The sequence below is a fragment of the Xenopus laevis genome, chromosome 8S (assembly GCF_017654675.1).
Source record: "Xenopus laevis strain J_2021 chromosome 8S, Xenopus_laevis_v10.1, whole genome shotgun sequence".
Classification (NCBI taxonomy): Eukaryota; Metazoa; Chordata; class Amphibia; order Anura; family Pipidae; genus Xenopus; species Xenopus laevis.
The window spans coordinates 3,483,765-3,506,788 of record NC_054386.1 but is presented as its reverse complement, the minus strand read 5'-3'; the positions used below and the strand labels follow the sequence as shown (position 1 = coordinate 3,506,788).

Sequence of the window (23,024 nt, the reverse complement as noted above, 5' to 3'; positions counted from 1 at the left end):
ACTGTAACTGTGTTCAACTGTGTTGAAGCAAAAGACAGAACTATGTCTAATTGGCTCATGTGACCTAACAAGTATGGTTTGTTGGTATGTTTGTGTGCACCGTGAATCGTACGATCCCAGGAGGCGGCAATTTTCTATTTAGTATTGCCCAATGGCACATACTACTAGAAAAGTATATTATTATGAAAATGGTTTATTTACATGAAGCAGGGTTTTACATATGACCTGTTTTATGCAATATCTTTTTATAGTGACCTACATTGCTTGTGGGTATAGTTTTCCTTTAACAGGAAGCATCCTAAACTGTAATTAAAATGTTAACTAATAGAAAAGCTCTGTAGAGCAGGTCTGAGTTTTTTAACCAATTTTTAGTACTGTATAATGTACTTAATATTAGGTAAAAGCAGCACAATGCTGAGTTAACCAATAATGGCCTTCAAATAAACTATACAAAATCAATTAGATTTATAATTGGATTTATAATTATTCTTACCTTTAAGGAATTCCCAGTATGAAGCAGCTTTTTCAGTATCAAACCTTAAATAGAAAATATATATCAATCATTTAGCACATAGCAATTTTCTTGCAGGTTACTTCCAAAAAAACAAAACAAAAAGTTCTCAGAAAATTACTACGAATGCAGCTGCATTTGGTTTAAATGCGGAGAAACCAACCTGGTTAAGGTGAGACGGGCTAAATGGAGCCAAAAAGCCCTTCACAATGCAAAGACATTGCATCTGGAAACAGAAGGTATTTACATGTCTCATGCTACACACATAGCACTGCCTAAATACCAAAAATGATATACATAAGGCATTGTGGGAGAGTTGGCCACAGAGCCATATAGGAGTAATTTACATGTCTCCGCCCATAATGCCTTATGTGAGAGTTAAAATCTCATTTTTGGAATTTTGGCAGTGCTGTGTATATGGCGTGAGACGTGTAAATACCTTCTGTTTTCAGTAGGCATTACACATTGTCCCTTGAGAGACAGGGAGTTGTGCCAGTGGGGCCTTATCACAATGGGGGGTTTAGTTTTCCTTTAAAGGGCCAGAGTATGGTAAATCTTGAAAATTGAATTAGAATTTTTATAAAAAACTCGATTCGAATTTTAATGATTCCCTAGTCGAATTTGACCGTATTGCCCATAAAATTTTTTCGAAAAGTCTAATTTTCACGTCGACACTTAAATATAAATATAAATCTGCTCATACAAGTTTATCTAAGAAAGATATTGAACATTTTAAAGTATTAGAACTCTAAGAAAATGATGTATATACCTTCTGGCTTGGGTCAAACCACTCTCAAGACAATGAAAGTATTTGCACAAAGCAGCAATCTTGTATCTGTGATTTATACACAGACCAGAATCTGCTTAAAGGAGAACTAAAGCCTAACTAAAGAAGTAGCTAGAAATGTTGTACATGATGTTTTGTGCTTCTGTACCAGCCCAAGGCAACCACAGCCCTTTAGCAGTAAAGATCTGTGTCTCCAAAGATGCCCCAGTAGCTCCCCATCTTCTTTTCTGCTGATTCACTGATTCACATGCTCTGTGCTGCTGTCACTTACTGAGCTTAGGGAGCCACTCACAATATACAGTACACATAGAATAGAAATGTCACAATATAAGGCTGATTAGTAATTAATACACATAATTACTACATGGCAGCACAGAAACCAGTGCAATTAGCATCAGAATTGAATAATCAGCAAACCTGTAGCATCAGCTTATATTACAGCCAGGGAAGCTCATTTTCTGCTGGATAATTAGTGACGAGCCCTAAGCTTAGCTTCTCAACAGCCAATCAGAGCCCACTGAGCATGTGAGTGTCACAGACACTTTCCAAGATGGTGACCCCCTGTGACAAGTTTGAAGTCCTGGATCATTGCTGCTATTGACAAGCTCAAACTTTAGCCTCGTGCAATAAGTTCACTGTATAAAATAGGACATTTTTAGCCACATTCATTTTTAAGGTTCTGTTCTCCTTTAGATCTAGCTGCTTTTACATAGAGGTTTACTTTTAATGGGAATAGAAATTCTGCAAGCCATGAAAGTCACTTGCCATGAATTGCAAATGCAAAAGTCATTCAGAACAAAATGAACAGCATTTAGTCACATGACTAGTATAGATGTAGTAATCTTCCATTTGGCCTTTGGGTCTGGACCCCTTTAGCTGTATAACTACATGGAGGCTTCTATCTATGGTTAAGCAAAGGTCAAAGCTACAATTGACTGTAGAACATGCAGAAAAAGAAAGGAAGTTCTAAGGCCAAAATGGAACTCTAAGTTATTCAAAAATTCAAAATATATTTGGTGGACAGTTTCGGGCAAACTACAAATCATCTAAAACAGCTCAGTCTACAATAACTCTTTAAAGGGCAGATTTATCAAAGGTCGAAGTGAATTAGAGGGAATTTTCTAAGTAAAAAAAAAATCGAAATTCAAAGTAATTTTTTGGATACTTCGACCATCAAATAGGATACTACAACTTTGAATTTACTTCGATTCGAAGTAAAAATCGTTCGAATATTCGACCATTCGATAATTAAAGTACCATCTCTTTAAAAAAACTTCGACTTCAATACTTCGCCAAATTAAACCTGCCGAATTGCTATGTTAGCCCATGGGGACCTTCTACAAACTTTTTTTTAAGTCTTTACACATTGAATAAGAATCCGTACGCTAAAATTGTTTGATTCGAACGATTTTTATTCGATCGTACAATTGCCAAATTCGGTGAAAAAACTTTGAATTCGATACTCGAATTTGAAGTTTTTAAATTCGATGGTAGAATTTCGAAGTTTTTTTGTACTTCGAAATTCGACCCTTGATAAATCTGCCCCTACATGTCTGGAGTCTCGGTCGGACACAGACAAAACTCTTGCCGAGGTCCTTGGCATATTCCATTTTTTTTTTTTGGTGGCTACAACATTCTTCAGGGCAATGACTTAATGCAAGAAGTGAAGTGTAAGGCCGCCAGTGGATAAAACTGCTAGTAAATTTGTATTACAGGTATGGGATCCGGAAACCAGTTATCCAGAAAGCCAGTCTCTCATAGACTCCATTTATCCAAATAATCCAAATTTTTAAAAATGATTTCCTTTTTCTCTGTAATATAAAACGTAACTTGTACTTGATCCCGACTAAAATATAATAAGGGCCGAACCGAATCCTAATTTGCATATGGGGCATATGTAAATTAGGAGCGTGGAGGGAAAATCTGCGACTTTTTGTCACAAAACAAGGAAGTAAAAAGTTTTCCCCTTCCCACCCCTTATTTGCATATGCAAATTAGGATTCGGATTAGGTTCAGTATTCTTTCACAAAAGGATTCGGGGGTTCGGCCGAATCCAAAATAGTGGATTTGGTGCATCCCTAGATATAATTAATCCTTACTGGAGGCAAAACCAGCCTATTGAGTTTATTTAGGGGCATATTTATCAAGGGTCGAAGTTAAAAAAAACTTTGAACTTCGAATTCAAAAAGACCAACCGAATAGAGGTCGAAGGTTTTTGGGGGTCGAAGTGGTCCGTATTCGAATCGTACGATCGAAGGAACAGCGCCTTTGATCTACTTCAATTCAAAGTTTTCCCCCCAAAAAACGTAGATCTCTAAAAATCCAACAGCACTTCGGCAGCTTTTAGGTGGCAAATGGTCAAAGTCAAAGTTTTAAAGAGACAGTACATTATAAATTTCTGGATAACAGATCCCATACATGTACATTATATACATAAAATAGCAGTTAACAAATCCTTTTTTTTTTGTAAACAAATCAAGCATTTTAACAGATAAATATAAGCAGAAATCAGAATTGTGTACAACTCAGCTGCTCTCCAATTAAAGAAGTTTTACAAATAATTACCGTATATACTCGTGTATAAGCCGACCCGTGTATAAGCCGAGGTACCTAATTTACCTAAGAAAACTGGAAAAATTTATTGACTCGTGTATAAGCCTAGGGGCCCCATGTCAGATTTCAAAATTGAATATACGGTACCGGTAAATGTGTAATCATGTTTTATGGCATAGAAATCTATCTAAAACGATTTAAAAGAGTCAGAACTATTAGCTGGACAATTGCCACTTGTTTTCCCTGTGACCTCCCACCTTTTTGGACATTCCTCTTATTTAATGTAAGTGACTATATTTGTTTTTATATTTATTACAATAAGCTGCATCAGAGGCAACCTTATAGAATGGAAAATTGTACATCACATACGCTGGTGTATTGAGTGCATAATAACATGGCTGTTGCACAGAATAATGCAGAGTCTGAGTCATGTTTACTACTAATTCCTTGGTAACGATCGCATGGCTTGGGAATTTTTGCTGCTGACAGGCTCAAGACAATAAACACAGAGCTTTGTATGTCGGTACGGTACCTTTTTTCTGCTTTTGCTAGGTGCAGCGCCTCATTGATCTTCTGAGCAGCCATGACACCTCTAGCGACAACCTCTTACGTCACCAGACGGAGGAGCTGCGCTACGTCTCCCGATGCGCTATGGGAGAGGGAGGTGTGTTGGGGCCGCGGAAGGAGCCTCGTATCTGCGGCCGGTGAGGGACTGGCTACGGTATGTGCAGGGATTTAGCTGACCCACGTATAAGCCGAGGTCAAGTTTTTCAGCACATTTTGGGTGCTGAAAAACTCGGCTTATACGCGAGTATATACGGTACCTGAAAACCCACTTTCACTAACCCTTTGGTTGCTGCATATCTGACACTCACACCTGTAGTTGCAGCGATATCACTGGCTCTTGTGTTATACCTGAAATGTTCTCCTACATGTATTTTAGTTCTGAAGTTCAGTGCAACCAAACTTTACACACACGCATTATAAAAATGACAGTTGCTTTCCCTACACACTCACTGATGCTGTGATACTGCCATCGCTGATGGATTCTCTCTGGAAGAAGCTGTAAAATTTTCTAAAGGGAAAACAAAACAGAGGTCGTAAGATTTTATAAGTGTTCTGTCAGGAAACAAGTAACAACGTTACATATTACAACAAAAAATGAGTGGTGCTCCAGAATGAAAAGGTAAATAGTAGGGATGGGTGAATTTTTTTCGCCTTGTTTCGCCGTGGAAATGACGCCCATAGACTTGTATGGCGGCATGCGTCAAAAAAAAATTCGCCGTGCGACAAAATGGTTTTTGACGCCCATACACTTTAATGGGCGTCGGCGACAATTTGTTGGCGGCGAATTTTTGGTGAAACGAAACGGCTCAAATTCGCCCATCCCTAGTAAATAGCTCACCAAGTTGATCATGTGGTCCAGGTGCACCAGATCACCAGCTTCAGGGAGCGGCAACCCGATATACAGAGAAAAAACATAGGGTTACCCGGCACTCCAAAGGGCCAAAAGTATAGTTTAAAAAATGTCTTTATTGATCATAATTAAAAGTATAAGGGCAAGGCCAGACGTGGCGTTTTTACGTTGCATTTTTAAAAAAGAACAGCCAGGCGTAAAAGCATAAACTGCACTTCCACTGAAACTAATGGAAAACGCACTATGGCCAATTCTCACAGGGCGCTTGCAAGCTGAAATCCGCCACAGGACGCCAGCATTGGCGTTTTTTAGCAGAAACGCCAATACGTCAAGAAACTACCAAATCGACTCTATGGGATCTGCACGTTTGAAACCACACTTTGCGTAAATACGCAGCGTATTTTAAAAATGGCGTCCAAATTCTCAGTAAGAACAATGAAAACAAGGAGAAGTGCATGTTGGGAAAAGAATCCTACGTACTGAAAACGCATGAAAAACTCATGTTGATGGTCGCATGTGGTTTCAGTGGCGTATTTACGCCTGGCTGTTCTTTTTTAAAATGAAACGTAAAAATGCCACGTCTGGCCTTGCCCTAAATACATCTCCATAGGCCCTACGCGTTTTGTACCTGCTCTGACTAAGTACCATGCAGGAACTAAACATGTAGGGCCTAAGGAGATACATTTATACTTATAATTATGATCAATAAAGACGTTTTTTAACCTATACTTTTGGCCCTGTAGATCCCTCTGAGTACTGGGTAGCCCTATCTTTTGACAATGTAACATAAACATGAAGTTTAAACATTAAGTGGCATTTTCAATAAAGGACCAGTAACATCAAATTTTTTTTGAACAAAAACAAAAAATTTGTTACTATACCAACAACAACAAAAAAAACACCAAGACAAATGAAACTTTAAAATCGCAATAAGAAATAACTTACCGAAACTCTGCTTCCGCTCCTCTTTAGAAAAGGCGGCAGGGCGACAATCCAGCGTGCGGCGCTCGATTTCTCCTCCCTGGCTATCTCCTATAAGGAAGGCAAGGAGGAGAAATCGAGCGTCGCACGATGGATCGCCCGAACACCATTTTCTGAAGAGGAGCGCAAGCGGAGTTTCGGTAAGTTATTTCTTAATAAAGACTTTGCGATTTTAAAGTTTACTTTGTCTTGGCGTTTTTTTTAAAAAATTGGGCTTTTTCTAAAGGTGGCCATAGAAAGATTGTTGGTTTCAATACACACGTGTAGAGCTGAATGGTCAGATATACATATAGAAACAATAGAATTCTACCTGTATCTGATGATTCAGCACTAACAATGGCCCATGTTTGGGTCCCTTCAAAGGCACCTGATCAAAATTTTCCGTCCAGCCCGATCAACAAGCCGACCGATATCCAAGTCTCGGCTCTTTCCCCACCATTCACGCACTGACGTCTCGGGCCACCATAAATAATGCTGGGAGAACAATGTCATGGCAGTACCACGTTTTCATTCATTTTTGTAGCAAAAGGTTCTAGTCACAGAGTGGGGCTCATAAGTCTTCAGTGGGCAAATTTGCCCATGGGCGGTACCCATAGCAACCAATCAGTTCTTGGCTTTTTTCAGGCAGCTGCAGGTAGAACAATGAATGCAACTATTTGATAAGTAAAAGATCAAAACCAAACTCAGAACCACAGAATCTGTGGCACAGGCACAATGGTATTTTATGCCAGTAAAGTTGATTTTACAGGAGCTTGCACTTAAAGGGCTAAGCCTGATCCAGGGTTTTTTAAAGGGAATGTAAACCCAAATAATAAAAGAATAACACAATTCTAAGCAACTCTGCAATATACATTTATTACATTTTTCCTATGGTTTTTAAGTTATTTAAATATGTTAGGGATGCACTGAATCCACTATTTTGGATTCGGCCGAACCCCCGAATCCCCCGAATTTCCCCCAAAAGATTTGGCTGAATACCGAACCGAATCCGAACAGTAATTTGCTTATGCTTATGCAAATTAGGGGTAGGAAGGGGAAAACATTTTTTACTTCCTTGTTTTGTAACAAAAAGTCACGCGATTTCCCTCCCTGTCCCTAATTCCCATATGCAAATTAGGATCCGGATTCGGTTCGGTGCATCCCTAAAATATGTATTATTGTCTGTGTATAACGTTTCTGTCCCTTTCTAGTCTCTGCCCTGATGGCTCAGACTGTTGAATCAATGTAAGACAAGACTTTTACAACATTGTTTCAAAAGTAACAACCAGGAGTTAATCAAATGCTGCTTTCAGTAGCAATTTTATTTTACAAATAACTTCAATAAGCACTGAACATTTTTAATAAATTTATATTTCAAAGTTGCTTAGAATTGTTTTCTTTTATTCGTTAAGGCAAATCTTTATTTTGGGGTTCACTTGCCCTTTAATTGGTTTGTTTCCATTGGTCGTTTTATTTATAATCCCACTGGATTGCACAGTGCTGCAGAGTATGTTGGGCCTATGATAATGATGTTTAATGCAGGCCTATAAGGTTAGTCTGCTATTAACGCTTCTTCACATCACAATGTGTGTATGGCACTAGATATAATTCATGTATAAACAAACTAATTGTAGGTAGGCGCAGTTAATTATAGATCCAACTTGAAATTTCAATTATATGTTTATAATTATATGTGTACACAATGCATTCTCTGAGGTCTTGTTACAGTAATAAAATAAACCATTAGTATCTTGGTAGGGTGGCGTGTTATTCACATCATATAGAACAGTTGCGCTTAGTAATTTTAAAAGCAACAGTTTTCTGCTGATAGGAGCACCGGCCCGGGGTTTCAGGTAATACAATCACTTGGGGGTGCCTAACATTTGGCACCCCCAAGTGCACAAAGCCTTTCCTTCTCCTTAAAAGGATATAATTTATAGTTTTGTCCCATAGGAAAATGACCAAACTGTAGATTATACCGTATATACTCGAGTATAAGCCGAGTTTTTCAGCCCCCAAAAAATGCTGAAAAACTCTACCTCGGCTTATACTCAGGTCAAGCGCAAAAACGGTCGCCGGCGTCTAAGAATAGTTGCCGGCGCCTACGAATAGTCGCCGGCGTCCAAGAATAGTCGCCCACGTCCAAGAATAGTCTCGAAGAATGGTAGCCGCATCCAAAAACGAGACGCCGGCACCTCCAATGGGAGCAGAAACTCTCAATTTTTTGATTGAAACTTACCAGAAGCTGCTGCATTTCTCACCCTAGGATAATACTCGAGTCAATAAGCTTTCCCAGTTTTTGGAGGTAAAATTAGGTACCTCGGCTTATACTCGGGGCGGCTTTTACTCGAGTATAATCTAAATAGTAAAGTATTAGTGAGCAGCTTTTTTCCCCCAAAGCGTTGTTATATAATGAGTGGGTTGACGCAACACCATTTTGCCACAATGCTATAGTGGCTGGAAATACAGCTAGCAAATTAACACAAACTGTATGGAAAGATGTGGGTCCTGACTTTATTTATGCCAAAAAAAAATGTAAAGAAAAAACAACTGTGTACATGTAACTGCAATGCTCATAAAGCAAAGATGGGAGAAAAAAAAGAATTGAGTTGTTTGAAAGGGTAAAATAGGTTAGGTTGAGAGCGTGCAATAATAAACTATATAATACACAAAAGCTGTGAATATCTTGTAAATTATATCCTTATAAACGGTGAGTAGTGATGTCATCAGTTATAAACGGTGAGTAGTGATGTAATTTCTGTCACATGACTCACTAAAATTTGTGTATTATAATTAATAAAGTACCCCCAGTTGTAAAATATGAGGATATTATAAGTTACCTCGGAGTTCCATGACCTGTATAAAAACACTCGGCCTTCGCCTCGTACTTTTATATGGTCATGAAACTCCTCGGTAACTAATAATATCCTTATATTTTACAAGAGGGGGTACTTTATTCACTATATATATATATATATATATATATATATATATATATATATATATATATATATATATATATATATATATATATTATATATATATAAATAAATCAAAACCAAGGGAAAATCATAAAAAACTATGATCTGCCAAGAAGAATTATTTAACAGCAGTTTCAGTTTCTGTTGCTATAAATGACATCTAGGGGCCCATTCACTAAGTTCGAGTGAAGGAATAGAGAAAAAATGGTTCGAATTTCGAATTTTTTTTTGGCTACTTCGACCATCAAATGGGCTACTTCGACCTTCGATTCGAACAATTCAAACTAAAAATCGTTCGACTATTCGGCCATTCGATAGTCTAAGTACTTTCTCTTTAAAAAATATTTCGACCCCCTAGTTCCCCACCTAAAACCTACCGAGGCCAATGTTAACCTATGGGAAAGGTCCCCATAGGCTTCCTAACAATTTTCTGATCGAACGAATTGCGCTAAATCCTTCGACTTCAATATTCGAAGACGAAGGATTTCAATTCGGCAGTCGAATATCGAGGGTTAATTAACCCTCGATATTCGGCCCTAGGTAAATTTGCCCCTTATCTATTGAATATTTATCTGCATTTTAAGAAGGTGTTGCTTTATTCGCTTTTTAATAAAAGACATGGCATTATTTGTTACAGAAGCTGAATCTGCCCTATTTAATTGGCACGCTGCATCACAAAAGTAATAATAGCTTCCATGTAATTGATGAGCTTTGACTTACAGTATGACTTACAGTATGACTTACAGTATGACTTACAGTATGACTTACAGTATGACTTACAGTATGACTTACAGTATGACTTACAGTATGACTTACAGTATGCCGTACAAACCGAATAAATGTCATGTGTTATGAACAAATACATATACGATCCCTTATAAGACACACACCTACCTCAAATATAAACAGAATAGCATCGAGCTCCTCTCTTTGAGATTTGTGGCCTAAAGTGAAAGAAAAATATTTTTTTTAGCAATTATTTTTTATTATCTTACCGTATATACTAGAGTATAAGCCGAGTTTTTCAGCCCCCAAAATATGCTGAAAAACTCTACCTCGGCTTATACTCGGGTCAAGTGCAAAAACGGTCGCCGGCGCCTAAGAATAGTCGCCAAGAATTGTCGCTGGCATCCAAAAAAGAGACGTCGGCACCTCCAATGGGAGCAGAAACCCTCAATTTTTTGATTGAAACTTACCAGAAGCTGCTGCATTTTTCACCCTCGGCTTATACTCGAGTCAATAAGCTTTCCCAGTTTTTGGAGGTAAAATTAGGTACCTCGGCTTATACTCGGGAAGGCTTATACTCGAGTATATACGGTAATGCTTGCAAAGTACCATGCTTCCAAATAAACATCCACAATAACAGTGTTGACAGCAAGTCGATATAAACATACGGGATGTTTTACGTGTCTAGGTTAACAGTTCGAAAGTACAATAAATACAATTCTTTTTAAAACGTTTTAAGTTTTTAAAACATAACTTCCCATTCCCGTCTACTTGTGGATTTATTCGTTGGAATGGGTTCCTTTCTTGCTTTGATGAGTAGGGGGGATAGGGGGAGTGGGGGGGGTAAGGTATGGGAGGGGGAAAGGGTCTATGGTGGACTGTTATGTCCAGTCAGAATAATTCGGGGGGGGGGGGGGGGGTTCTTGAAACCAAGGGTGACATATTTTGGTAAATTTGGGTGGAGCAGGCTAAGCATGTTAGCGTGTACATGGTGACAGCAGGGTTGACCATATTTTTCTACTGCAAGATATTTGGGGTTCTTTCAGATATCCAGGCTATGGGGTAAATTTACTAAGCAGCGAAAATTCACCAGAGACGAATTTGCAGCCAATACATTATATTACACAAGTCCAGGGAACCTTAATAAAGACAATAGAGTTGTTATATTGCCCTACACATGAGCCCACTGTATAGTTTATGTTCCATATATGGGGGAACCCGGTTACCCGGAAAAAAAATGTAAGGACTTTTGCAAGCTCTGAAAAAAAGGAAAGACGCCAGCGTTTTTTGGACTTTTTCCACTAAAAATATGAAGTAACAGAAGACTGAGGAAGATCTATTCACTCCAATGCACTTCTCCTGGTCTGAGCTGGTGACGGCAAGTCTGGCAAAAGAGGTAACGTTCAGTAAAATCTGCATCTTAGTGAATTTGCAGAGTAACGTCCATTCGCCAGAGCGAAAAATTTGCCTAGCGATAGAGTGCGAATCCCCACTAGCGTCTGTCTCCTTCGCAAGCGAAGTGACGCCTACGCCTGTAAGTCACTGAAAACGAATCTTCACCAGCGTTGGTCACTTAGGCCTTTAGTAAATCTGCCCCCATGGCTATGAAATGTTTAGCCAAAATAAAAAGGAATATTAGTAGTGCTTGCTCTGCTTTTGTCGGGGCTGTTTCTGAGACTTGGTTAAGTAGGAAAATGAGGGGGTCCATAGGGAGGCTAAAAGCCAGTGTTTGACCAATGACCTTTACTGTCTTGGATTAAACTGATACAATACCACACCAATTGTATGTAAGTTAGTAGCAGGGTAGCGCTTATATTAAGGGAATATATCAGTCACCCCTAAAATTAAATGTAATTGATCTTGTATCTGTCTTTTTAAACAAAACATATCGATTTTTGATGTTGTTTTGGTGCATGTGTATTCTCCGCTTCTTAAAGGGGACCTGTCACCCTAAGAAATTTTTTTTCTATCATGTTAGTTGAGTAAAATAAACTTTATTTACCCCATATTTATTATTTACACTTTGTTTCCTTCAGTCTTAAAATTATACAATCACAGCAAGCAGACAGGAGCCATTTTATGGACACTGTTATTAAAGCAGAACTAAACCCTAAAAATGAATATGGTTAAAAATGTCCTATTTTATATAGTGAACTTATTGCACGAGGCTAAAGTTTGAGCTTGTCAATAGCAGCAATGATCCAGGACTTCAAACTTGTCACAGGGGGTCACCATCTTGGAAAGTGTCTGTGACACTCACATGCTCAGTGGGCTCTGATTGGCTGTTGAGAAGCTAAGCTTAGGGCTCGTCACTAATTATCCAGCAGAAAATGAGCTTCCCTGGCTGTAATATAAGCTGATGCTACAGGTTTGCTGATTATTCAATTCTGATGCTAATTGCACTGGTTTCTGTGCTGCCATGTAGTAATTATGTGTATTAATTACTAATCAGCCTTATATTGTGACATTTCTATTCTATGTGTACTGTATATTGTGAGTGGCTCCCTAAGCTCAGTAAGTGACAGCAGCACAGAGCATGTGAATCAGTGAATCAGCAGAAAAGAAGATGGGGAGCTACTGGGGCATCTTTGGAGACACAGATCTTTACTGCTAAAGGGCTGTGGTTGCCTTGGGCTGGTAGAGAAGCACAAAACATTATGTACAACATTTCTAGTTACTTCTTTAGTTAAGCTTTAGTTCTTTTACCTCCAAATCTTGTGTATGCACCATAATGGGTAACCTAAAGCCAATGCGCAGTGCCATACATAATTATAGAGCCTGAGGAGGGAAGAGGAAATGTGAGAAGTGCAGTGACATGTAGGAAGTGCTGAATAGAAAGTGAAAGTAATTGAATGCCCCTCCTCTATGCCTCTAGGCGGGGCAGATATTTGATTGACAGCTCAAATATTTAAACACCATTATAACAGGTATGGATGTTTGCAAGAAAAAAATAATTTTGTGTTTCATGTTTAATTTGCTATGGACTTTCATTATGCAGCTTTCTATGTGTAGGTGACAGGTCCGCTTTAAGAAGTGGCAAATCCAATCACGTAGCCGGTCATTTGCTTTAATAGAAACTGTCACGGCTTGTGGCAGGTAGATCTCAGCCTAAAAAACACCGTTTTGCCACAACAAAAATCAGCAGGGAACCAAACAAGTAAATCGAGGTCTGCCCATGATATAAGCAATAATGTTGAAAACACTAGGGGGGTTATTTATTAAACTCCGAATGCAAAAATCATGAAAAATTCATGATTTTTTTTAATAAAATGTTTTCAAAAATCTGAAATCTGAAAATCCGGTATCTCAGACCTGTCGAGGTTGCATATAAGTCAATGGGAGAAGTCCCAATGATTTTTTGATGCGCTCGGTTTCATGCAATACTCTGATGTTTTCAGGTGAAAATTCTGAAAAATTGTGAAAATCGGATGAAAATAAACAGATTTTTTCCCCGCCAAAAAAAAATTCGGAAAAAGGAAATAATAAATAAGCGTAAAAGAAAGTACACTCATGTAGATCAATTTATTCTTACCTTTTTGTTTCAAAGATGTTTCAATTAGCACGAAATTTTCAAAGAAGACATAATATATATGGGAGTAGTTCTGTTCAAAAAACTGTTTGAGATCAATGGGTTCCGCATTTTCTGCAAGAAATAACAACACAGTATTTAGAGAAATGGTTTGTGTGTTTATTAGAAATGAAAAATGATCTACATATGAAATAACTATTAGTAAGAACAAGGAGTCCATAGAAGAACATGCAGCTTGTTGCTTTTTAATGAATATATCGAAACCCAAACTTCCCATTTACACAGATTTTACATTCCCTTGAAAACATATTTGTTTATAACAAGGCAATTGCTTTTTTTTTGTTCTTTTTAGGATATTCTGCACCGGGAGAAGTGCTGGTTGTTTGTTACAAAGAAAGAATACAAAGGGTGAGAACCCTGCGGTGCATTTTTTCCCATGAGGAAACTTCAGTTTAGGTAATGAAGGTTAAGATTCCAGGATTCGGTTCGGGATTCAGCCTTTTTCAGCAGGATTCGGATTCTGCCTAATCCTTGTGTCTGGCCGAACCAAATCCTAATTTGCGTATGTAAATTAGGGGCGGGGAGGGAAATCAAGTGACTAATCATCACAAAACAAGGAAGTGAAAAAATTGCTCACACTTTTTCCTTTCCCACCCCTCATTTGCATATGCAAATTCGGATTTGGTTCCGTATTCAGCCGAATCTTTCACAAAGGATTCGGGGATTCGCCGAATCCCAAATAGTGGATTTGGTGCATCGCTAGTTATAAAAGACTAAAAGCTTAGTTAAGATGTAATTAGGTGCTACATTGCAAGTAAGGATGCACCAAATCCAGGATTTGGCCGAACTAAATTTGCATATGTAAATTAGGGGAAATCGCGTGACCTTTTGTCACAAAACAAAGAAGTAAAAAATGTTCCCCTTCCCACCCCTAATGTGCACATGCAAATTAGGGTTCGAATTCGGTTCGGTATTCGTCCGAATATTTCGCGAAGGATTCGGGGGTTCGGCCGAATCCAAAATAGTGGATTCGGTGCATCCCTAATTGCAAGCCAGACCACTGAAAAATATAACAATTGGAACAGTCTTTTTTAGGAAATTACACAGCCCAAAGTACACAAGGATGCCTTAAGGTGGCCATACACAGAGAGATCCGCTCGTTTGGAGATGTCGCCAAATGAGTGGATCTCTCTCCGATATGCCCACCTTGAGGTGGGCAATATCGGGCTGATCCGATCGTGGGCCCTAGGGCCTAACGATCGGATCTTAACGAACGGGAACGGGTGGTCGGATCCCGGGACCGCATCAACGAACAGATGCAGCCACGATCCAACTGGATTATTAGTCCCATCCGATCGAGATCTGGCCGAATTTCGGCCAGATCTCGATCGGGGAAGCCCGTCGGGGGCCCCCATACACGGGCCAATAAGCTGCCGACTCAGTCTGTCTGCAGCTTTTGTCGGCCCGTGTATGGCCACCTTTAGTCAAGCTAAATGAAACATGGAGAAGTTAAACGCCTTCTGCAGCCTTACTAAAGCATACAACACTTTGTTTTCTGAATTCGCCCGAAGTTTCCTCATGAGGCAAATTCAAGCAACATTGCAAATCGAAGTGCTCCGAGTGCCATCCCACCGGCGATTTAGATTCTAGACGACGGGAAGGCAGTTCGGAGAGATTCGTCGCCTGAAGAAGAGGCGATTTGTCGACTAAACTCAATGAATCTCCACGTGTGTCTCTGCCCTAAGGGCAAGGTCACACTGGGAGATTCGGAGAGATTTAGTCGCCCGGCGACTAATCTCCTCTTCTTTGGGGCGACTAATCTCCCCGAACTGCTCTCCCCTGTCTTCCGCCTGCTAGAATGAAAAAACGCACTCGTGTCGCTTCGTTTTCCGAAGTCACCTCACGAGGAAACTTCGGGTGACTTCTGAAAACGAAGCACTACGAGTGCCATGCCACAAGCGATTTTTGATTCTAGCGGGGGAAGCAGTTCAGGGTCTCCCAGTGTGACCTTACCCTAAATTCGTACGATCGGATCTCTCACATTACATTTTTCCAAGATTTTTTTTTCTCTTTCAAAATCATTAGCCCAGGGAATTGCATTGTGGAAATGAAGCCGGTTTACTTGTTCTTTGACGCTTTCATGAGAAGAACATGGCAAGACATTTATGTACATTTACTGACACATCATCTACCGTCTATTTAATGTTCAGCTGCTTTTCTAGTTAATCTACTTGACCCATCAGACAAGTCACTCACTAATAAACCACAAGTGCTAATTTACAACAATGAATAGGATAAACTGTATCTGAATGTGATGAACATCATTTTTCACTAATGATTATTTTACATGACTCTTTTCCATAAACAATATTCCAAGTTGCCAGTACTAAAAACAGGTGAAATGTTCACCAGCATGAGAACTGCTGGGCAGCAACCCATAGCAACCTATCAGTGATCGGCTTTCTCAGCCTGCTGCACGTAGAGTAATGAAATCAAACATTTGATTGGGTGCCATTATTTATCACCCAGGTACAACTTTGCCCAGTATTAATAAATACTTTGCAATGTCAGGTAACTTACAATTTATATTAATGTGAATCACAAAGTCTAGCTTATAGGGATACTGTCATGGGAAAAAAAATGTTTCAAAATGAATCAGTTAATAGTGCTGCTCCAGCAGAATTCTGCACTGAAATCCATTTCTCAAAAGAGCAAACAGATTTTTTTATATTCAATTTGGAAATCTGACATGGGGCTAGACATTTTGTCAATTTCCCAGCTGCCCCAAGTCATGTGACTTGTGCTCTGATAAACTTCAATCACTCTTTACTGCTGTACTGCAAGTTGGAGTGATATCACCCCTCCCTTCCCCCCCAGCAGCCAAACAAAAGAACAATGGGAAGGTAACCAGATAGCAGCTCCCTAACACAAGATAACAGCTGCCTGGTAGAACTAAGAACAACACTCAATAGTAAAATCCAGGTCCCACTGAGACACATTCAGTTACATTAAGAAGGAAAAACAGCAGCCTGCCAGAAAGCATTTCTCTCCTAAAGTGCAGGCACAAGTCACATGACCGGGGGCAGCTGGGAAATTGAAAAAATGTCTAGCCCCATGTCAGATTTCCAAATTGAATATAAAAAAATCTGTTTGCTCTTTTGAGAAATGGATTTCAGTGCAGAATTCTGCTGATCAGCACTATTTTTCCCATGACAGTATCCCTTTAAGGAGACAGTTACAGTTTAATGCAAAATCCAAAAGTGCTAAATAAAAATGTTGGGGGATGAGAAGCCACACAAAGTAAAGTGTTATAAATAAGTGACCTTATGTTGTGACTATTTGCAGTCTGTATAGGTGTATGCGTTCCACTGCACTGCACGTCTGTACACATCGACACAAATAAAGCCGACACCAATTATGAAATACAGAAAAAATAGATCAAGACCAGTTTTTCATTGCATTCACTGTGTTTGTTCACAAGAGGAGGATTATGAAGGCTTAGACTCTGCAAAAAGAGACCAACTGTCATACATTCATTAACAATTGGTAAGTTTGTCGGCTGCACGACTTCTATTGGTCGGTGCCCAAACACAGAGAACACCCTACTCCACGGTTTTATTTCTGCTCCTGTGGAACGGACAGGTGGGCCCAGGTATCAGTAGCCCTCTTGCTTCTAACCATTTAGCCTATTTCATGGTCCCTCCCCATTTCTTTATGGGGGCAAAATGCTTGATAATGAAAGAATTTTGTAAATCTAAAAGAATAGGCAGACGAGAAGATTCGGGGAGATTTAGTCGCACGACGACAAATCGCCTCATGTTCGGGCTACTAATGTCCCTGAACTGCCTCCCTGAGGGCTAGAATCTAAATCGCTGACGGGATGGCACTTCGTTTTCCGAAGGTTGCCTCAGGAGGAAACTTCGGCCGACTTCGGAAAACAAATCTCTCTGAGTGCCATCCCGTCAGCGATTTACATTCTAGCCGGTGAGGAGGCAGTTCGGGGAGATTAGTAGCCCGAAAAAGAGGCGATTTGTCACCGGGCGACTACTCTCCCCAAATCTTCTCGTCTGTCTCTGCCCTAAACAGCTTGAGTGAGGAGAGGAGGAATAAAAGTTTGGAAAGTGGACCCACAGTCTAAGGTTTAGTGGTTGGCATCCCAGTGCGACACCGTAAGCCACATAAATACATTGTAATGGAAGACACAAACCTGCAAAGGCAAACGGTGCTGTAGACTTATGCTGCAACTGTTATCTAGGACAAAAAGTCAGGAATACAATGGCATCACCATTCAATGCTATGTATGCCATAGAAGACTAAATGCAATGAGGCATTAACATCATAGTTTATCACCTTAACATCATAGTATAACTACCATTGTTTTTACCAGTCCCACCACCACAGAGCAATACACAGACTAAATGCTGACAAACTCAAATCAGTGTGGGAACCCACTCATTTGATCAGTGTAGTGTTGAGTAATGAAGGGAACAAATGAGATGTGCCATCCCCGAACCAGCCTTTCAGGTGTTGCAGATCTACAAGGGCTCAGGCTAGAATCCTGCGCGGGTCCATTTTTTTGAACCCGGACCTGCAACCTGAAATCCTCAACTCGGACCCGCAACCCGCATTCTTACCCACTTGGACCTGCTACCGGACCTGACCCGCAACCTGCGACCCGCTGACCATCAAGAATCAGGAAGTGCCGTCATTGTAAAACAGAAGATCAGAAATCAGAAAAAAAGGAGTAAAAATCACTATTGAGAAGACCTGCGGCCTGACCCACAAAGCCGCAGAACCGCGTCTATACTCGCACCGCAGGGTACAGTAGGTTTTTGCAGGTAACCCGCAGGTACCCAACCTGCTGCAGGACTCTGGCTCAGGCAATTAATTGAAGATGGGGTTCAGCAATTGACACTAAACACACGATGACTAGTGTAGCGGGGTTAACCCCTGCAGGTTTACTTGCGTCAGCGACTGGGCACCGGCAGAGCAACAGGAGAGGAGGGGGAAAGTGGAACACTGGATCGTATGCAATAATTAAGGTGGAGTTCAGCAACAGGACCACAAGTTCACATCAATTGCAGGGCTCCCCTACATGTTTATCCTCTCCCTCTTCCAGAGGTTACCCCCCATCCGCCATGTTCCCCAATTACTGGGTGAATGGATCGTTACAAGCCCAAAAAAAGTGAGACAGAGATCAATAAACATAAGTAAATGCAGCACAATTCCAAAAACCCTTTGTGAAGGGGGGTGGCTACACAATCCTATTCGTATTCTACAGCAAATAAACGTAGTAATGAAACACCTAAACTTCAGGCGCTCACCCTGTAAGTACTGTGAAGACCCCAGTTCCCACGCTTGTGAATTAAGCAACTCATTGGCAATGCTTAAACTTGTAGGAAAATGCACTCACCAAATCAATTGAGTGGCCCGGGTGCATCGCTCCCAAACCCGTAGCAGGAGGTGAGTGTGCAACTAAAGAAAGAATCAGCAAACACTCCAGACTCCACTCGTGAAGTAAAAGGGAACTTTCTTTCAGCAGATTAAAATCAAGTCCTGACGCATTTCGTATCAAGGAATATGGCCTAGGACTACTTATCCCATTGGCCTACTTATCCCATGATACGAAAAGTGTCAGGACTTGATGATTTTTATCTGCTGAAATAAAGTTGCCTTTTACGTCATGAGTGGCGTCCAGAGTGCTTGCCGATTCTTTCTTCAAGAGAGTAATACAGGAGCAATACAAGTGCAATAGAATAGCAATACAAGAGCAATGTAACCAGTACAACACTAGTACAATACAAGTGCAAAACATGAGCAATACTAGTGCAATACAAGCCTAATGCAAGCGCAATACAAATGCAATGCAAGTGCAATACAATCGCAATACAAGCGAAATGTAAGCGCAATACAAGCGAAATGTAAGTGCAATACAAGCGCAATACAAGCGCAATAGAAGTGCAATGCAAGAGCAACACAAGCGCAATACTAGTGCAATACAAGTGCAATGCAAGAGCAATACAAGCACAATGCAAGCGCTATACTAGTGCAATACAAGTGCAATGCAAGTGCAATACAAGTGCAATACAAGTGCAATACAAGTGCAATACAAGCACAATGCAAGCGCTATACTAGTGCAATACAAGCGCAATGCAAGCGCAATACAAGCACAATGCAAGCGCAATGCAAGCGCAATGCAAGTGCAATACAAGTGCAATACAAGTGCAATACAAGCACAATGCAAGCGCTATACTAGTGCAATACAAGTACAATGCAAGCGCAATACAAGCACAATGCAAGCGCAATGCAAGCGCAATGCAAGCGCAATACAAGCACAATGCAAGCGCTATACTAGTGCAATACAAGCGCAATGCAAGCGCAATACAAATGCAATGCAAGCGCTATACTAGTGCAATACAAGTGCAATGCAAGTGCAATACAAGTGCAATGCAAGCGCAATGCAAGCGCAACACAAATGCAATGCAAGCGCTATACTAGTGCAATACAAGTGCAATGCAAGTGCAATACAAGTGCAATACAAGTGCAATACAAGTGCAATACAAGTGCAATACAAGCGCAATGCAAGCGCAATACAAATGCAATGCAAGCGCTATACTAGTGCAATACAAGTGCACTACAAGCGCAATACAAGCGCAATACAAATGCAATGCAAGCGCTATACTAGTGCAATACAAGTGCAATGCAAGTGCAATACAAGCGCAATACAAGCGCAATACAAATGCAATGCAAGCGCAATACAAATGCAATGCAAGCGCTATACAAGTGCAATACAAGCACAATGCAAGCGCTATACTAGTGCAATACAAGTACAATGCAAGCGCAATACAAGCACAATGCAAGCGCAATACAAGTACAATGCAAGCGCTATACTAGTGCAATACAAGTGCAATGCAAGTGCAATACAAGCGCTATACTAGTGCAATACTAGTGCAATGCAAGCGCACTACAATAATTCAGTTCTGACCACAGCATCGATGTAACTGGTCCCTGTAATTAGCACAGGATGATGTGACGACCCGACCCCATTCCCCGGCTTTACTCACCAATGACGATCCGCAAGTGTTTGAGTCGGGTCAGAACGTCCTTTTTAGGCTCCAGCACTTTCTGGGTGGATTTCTTTACATCCCCGTGAGTTTTCTTAGAAAACATCCCGGAGCAGAGGAGTGAGAGGGAGGACGTTCCCGAGGCTCAAACACCGGGAAAGGAGAGACAGGAACTCCCCCACTAAGCGAGGAAACCCCCAAGGCTCATAAGAAGGGGCACAGGGTATAGCGGTATGGGGTGCGGGTCTCCCCCCCGCTCTGACAGCAGCAGGTTACACCGACACATTCAACATGGCCGCCCCTTCTATCTTCAGGGTAAAGCAATCAAGCGCCGAGCTATTCACCGCTCACTTCATCCAGTATCCGTCTACTAGACTGTAGTCCCACCTGTGAGCTCTAGTAAGGTCAGGTAGAGACCTCTGGGATGTACCACCTGCAGTCTGTTTGAGAGGGAGAGATGGAACTCATCCATAACTGCTATTAAATGCTATTTATAAATACACATTTCCATTGTAGTCATTAAACACGTATTTATGATATATTATTACCTGGGGGGGAAACTGTGCTGTGAAACAAGGTGTAAAATGTAATTCATTAGGATACCATTATAAAGGGGCAGTTCACCTTTAAATCATATGGTAGGATGACAGAGAGAGGTTTACTGAGAATGTTCTATTCGTTTTCATATCCTATTACTTGTGGGTTTTTTTTAGTTATTATTTATTATTATTATTATGAGATTTTTCTTCAGCACCACTCCAGTTTCCAATTTCAGCAATCTGGTTGCTATGGTCCAAATTACCCTAGCAACCTTGCATTGATTTTAATAAGGGACAGGAATATGAATAGGAGAGAGTTTGAGTAGAATGATGAGTAACTGGCCTCCATTTAAAAGCTAGAAGATTGATTCTTATGATTTTTATGGTGTAAATTTTATTAAATGACACTGTTTACACTGCAAATAATTCAGTCTACAATATAAAATGTCATTCCTGAAGCAGCAAGTGTATTTAGTTGTAATATTGGTGTGTAGGTGCATCTCAGCTCATTTTGTCTGGTCATGTGCTTTCAGAAAGAGCCAGCACTTTAGGATGGAACTGCTTTCTGGCAGGCTGTTATTTCTCCTATTCAATGAAACTGAATGTGTCTCAGTGGGACCTGGATTTTACTATTGAGTGTTGTTCTTTAATCTACCAGGCAGCTGTTATCTTGTTTTAGGGAGCTGCTATCTGGTTACCATCCCGTTGTTCTGTTGTGAGGCTGCTGGGGGGGAGAGTGATATCACTGAAGTTTATCAGAGCACAAGTCACGTGACTGGGGGCAACTGGGAAACTGACAATATGTCTAGCCCAATGTCAGATTTCAAAATTAAATATAAAAAAAATAGGTTTGCTCAGGACTTCAGTGCAGAATTCAGCTGGAGCAGCACTATTAACTGATGTGTTTTGAAAAAAAACATGTTTTCCCATTGACAGTATCACTTTAAAAACTATTAAAAAAAAAGAAAACATGAAGACCAATTGATAAGTTTCTTAGAATTAGCCCCCATGGCTACACAGCAGCTTGTTTATATAAACTATAGTAGTACTTATCTGTTATCTACTGTGTATCCTGTGCTTGAATGGCTGTCCCCATGGCTACACAGCAGCTTGTTTATATAAACTATAGTAGTACTTATCTGTTATCTACTGTGTATCCTGTGCTTGAATGGCTGCCCCCATGGCTACACAGCAGCTTGTTTATATAAACTATAGTAGTACTTATCTGTTATCTACTGTGTATCCTGTACTTGAATGGCTGCCCCCATGGCTACACAGCAGCTTGTTTATATAAACTATAGTAGTACTTATCTGTTATCTACTGTGTATCCTGTGCTTGAATGGCTTCCCCCATGGCTACACAGCAGCTTGTTTATATAAACTATAGTAGTACTTATCTGTTATCTACTGTGTATCCTGTGCTTGAATGGCTGCCCCCATGGCTACACAGCAGCTTGTTTATATAAACTATAGTAGTACTTATCTGTTATCTACTGTGTATCCTGTGCTTGAATGGCTGCCCCCATGGCTACACAGCAGCTTGTTTATATAAACTATAGTAGTACTTATGTTATCTACTGTGTATTCTGTGCTTGAATGGCTGCCCCCATGGCTACACAGCAGCTTGTTTATATAAACTATAGTAGTGTTTGTGAAACAAACAAAGCAGATTTACTAGTGCAGGGCAACACTACATTAGATTTGTATTATTTTAAAACAATTTCATGAATTGATGTTACTGGTCCTTCAAGCACAACTAAACACTACTTAGAACAAAGGTAGTCGATTACTACAGCCTGACGTCTGCTCTGTTTATAAACCGCCCGCAAACCACGCTGCTTCGCAATGACCTTCGGGATTTGTAGTCAAATTTCTGCCGTGTCATCCAGTGGGTAAGAAATACAAAACTACATTTCCCAGAAAGCTGCAGGTCCCGCCCTTGGCCTCTCGTAGAAAC

The 23,024-nt window shown here is 40.3% G+C and overlaps 1 protein-coding gene across 9 annotated transcripts in view; it reads right to left on the bottom strand.

Moving 5' to 3' along the window:
• Positions 1 to 20,907, bottom strand: part of ralgapa1.S (Ral GTPase activating protein, alpha subunit 1 (catalytic) S homeolog) — a 96,739-nt gene extending 75,832 nt beyond the window's left edge. For 3 of the 9 annotated variants that reach the window (XM_041575330.1, XM_041575331.1, XM_041575332.1), the window contains exons 1-5: positions 20,529 to 20,906; positions 13,468 to 13,578; positions 10,104 to 10,153; positions 4,869 to 4,926; positions 494 to 537 (exon numbers count right to left, since the gene is read on the bottom strand). In XM_041575330.1, the coding sequence (XP_041431264.1) occupies positions 494 to 537; positions 4,869 to 4,926; positions 10,104 to 10,153; positions 13,468 to 13,578; positions 20,529 to 20,634 (369 nt within the window). In that variant the 5' untranslated portion in view covers positions 20,635 to 20,906. Of the gene's footprint in view, positions 1 to 493; positions 538 to 4,868; positions 4,927 to 10,103; positions 10,154 to 13,467; positions 13,579 to 20,528 lie in introns of all 9 variants that reach the window. The other 6 variants (XM_041575334.1, XM_041575335.1, XM_041575336.1 and 3 more) reach the window with 3 other exon arrangements.
• Between the last annotated feature and the right edge of the window lie 2,117 nt (positions 20,908 to 23,024).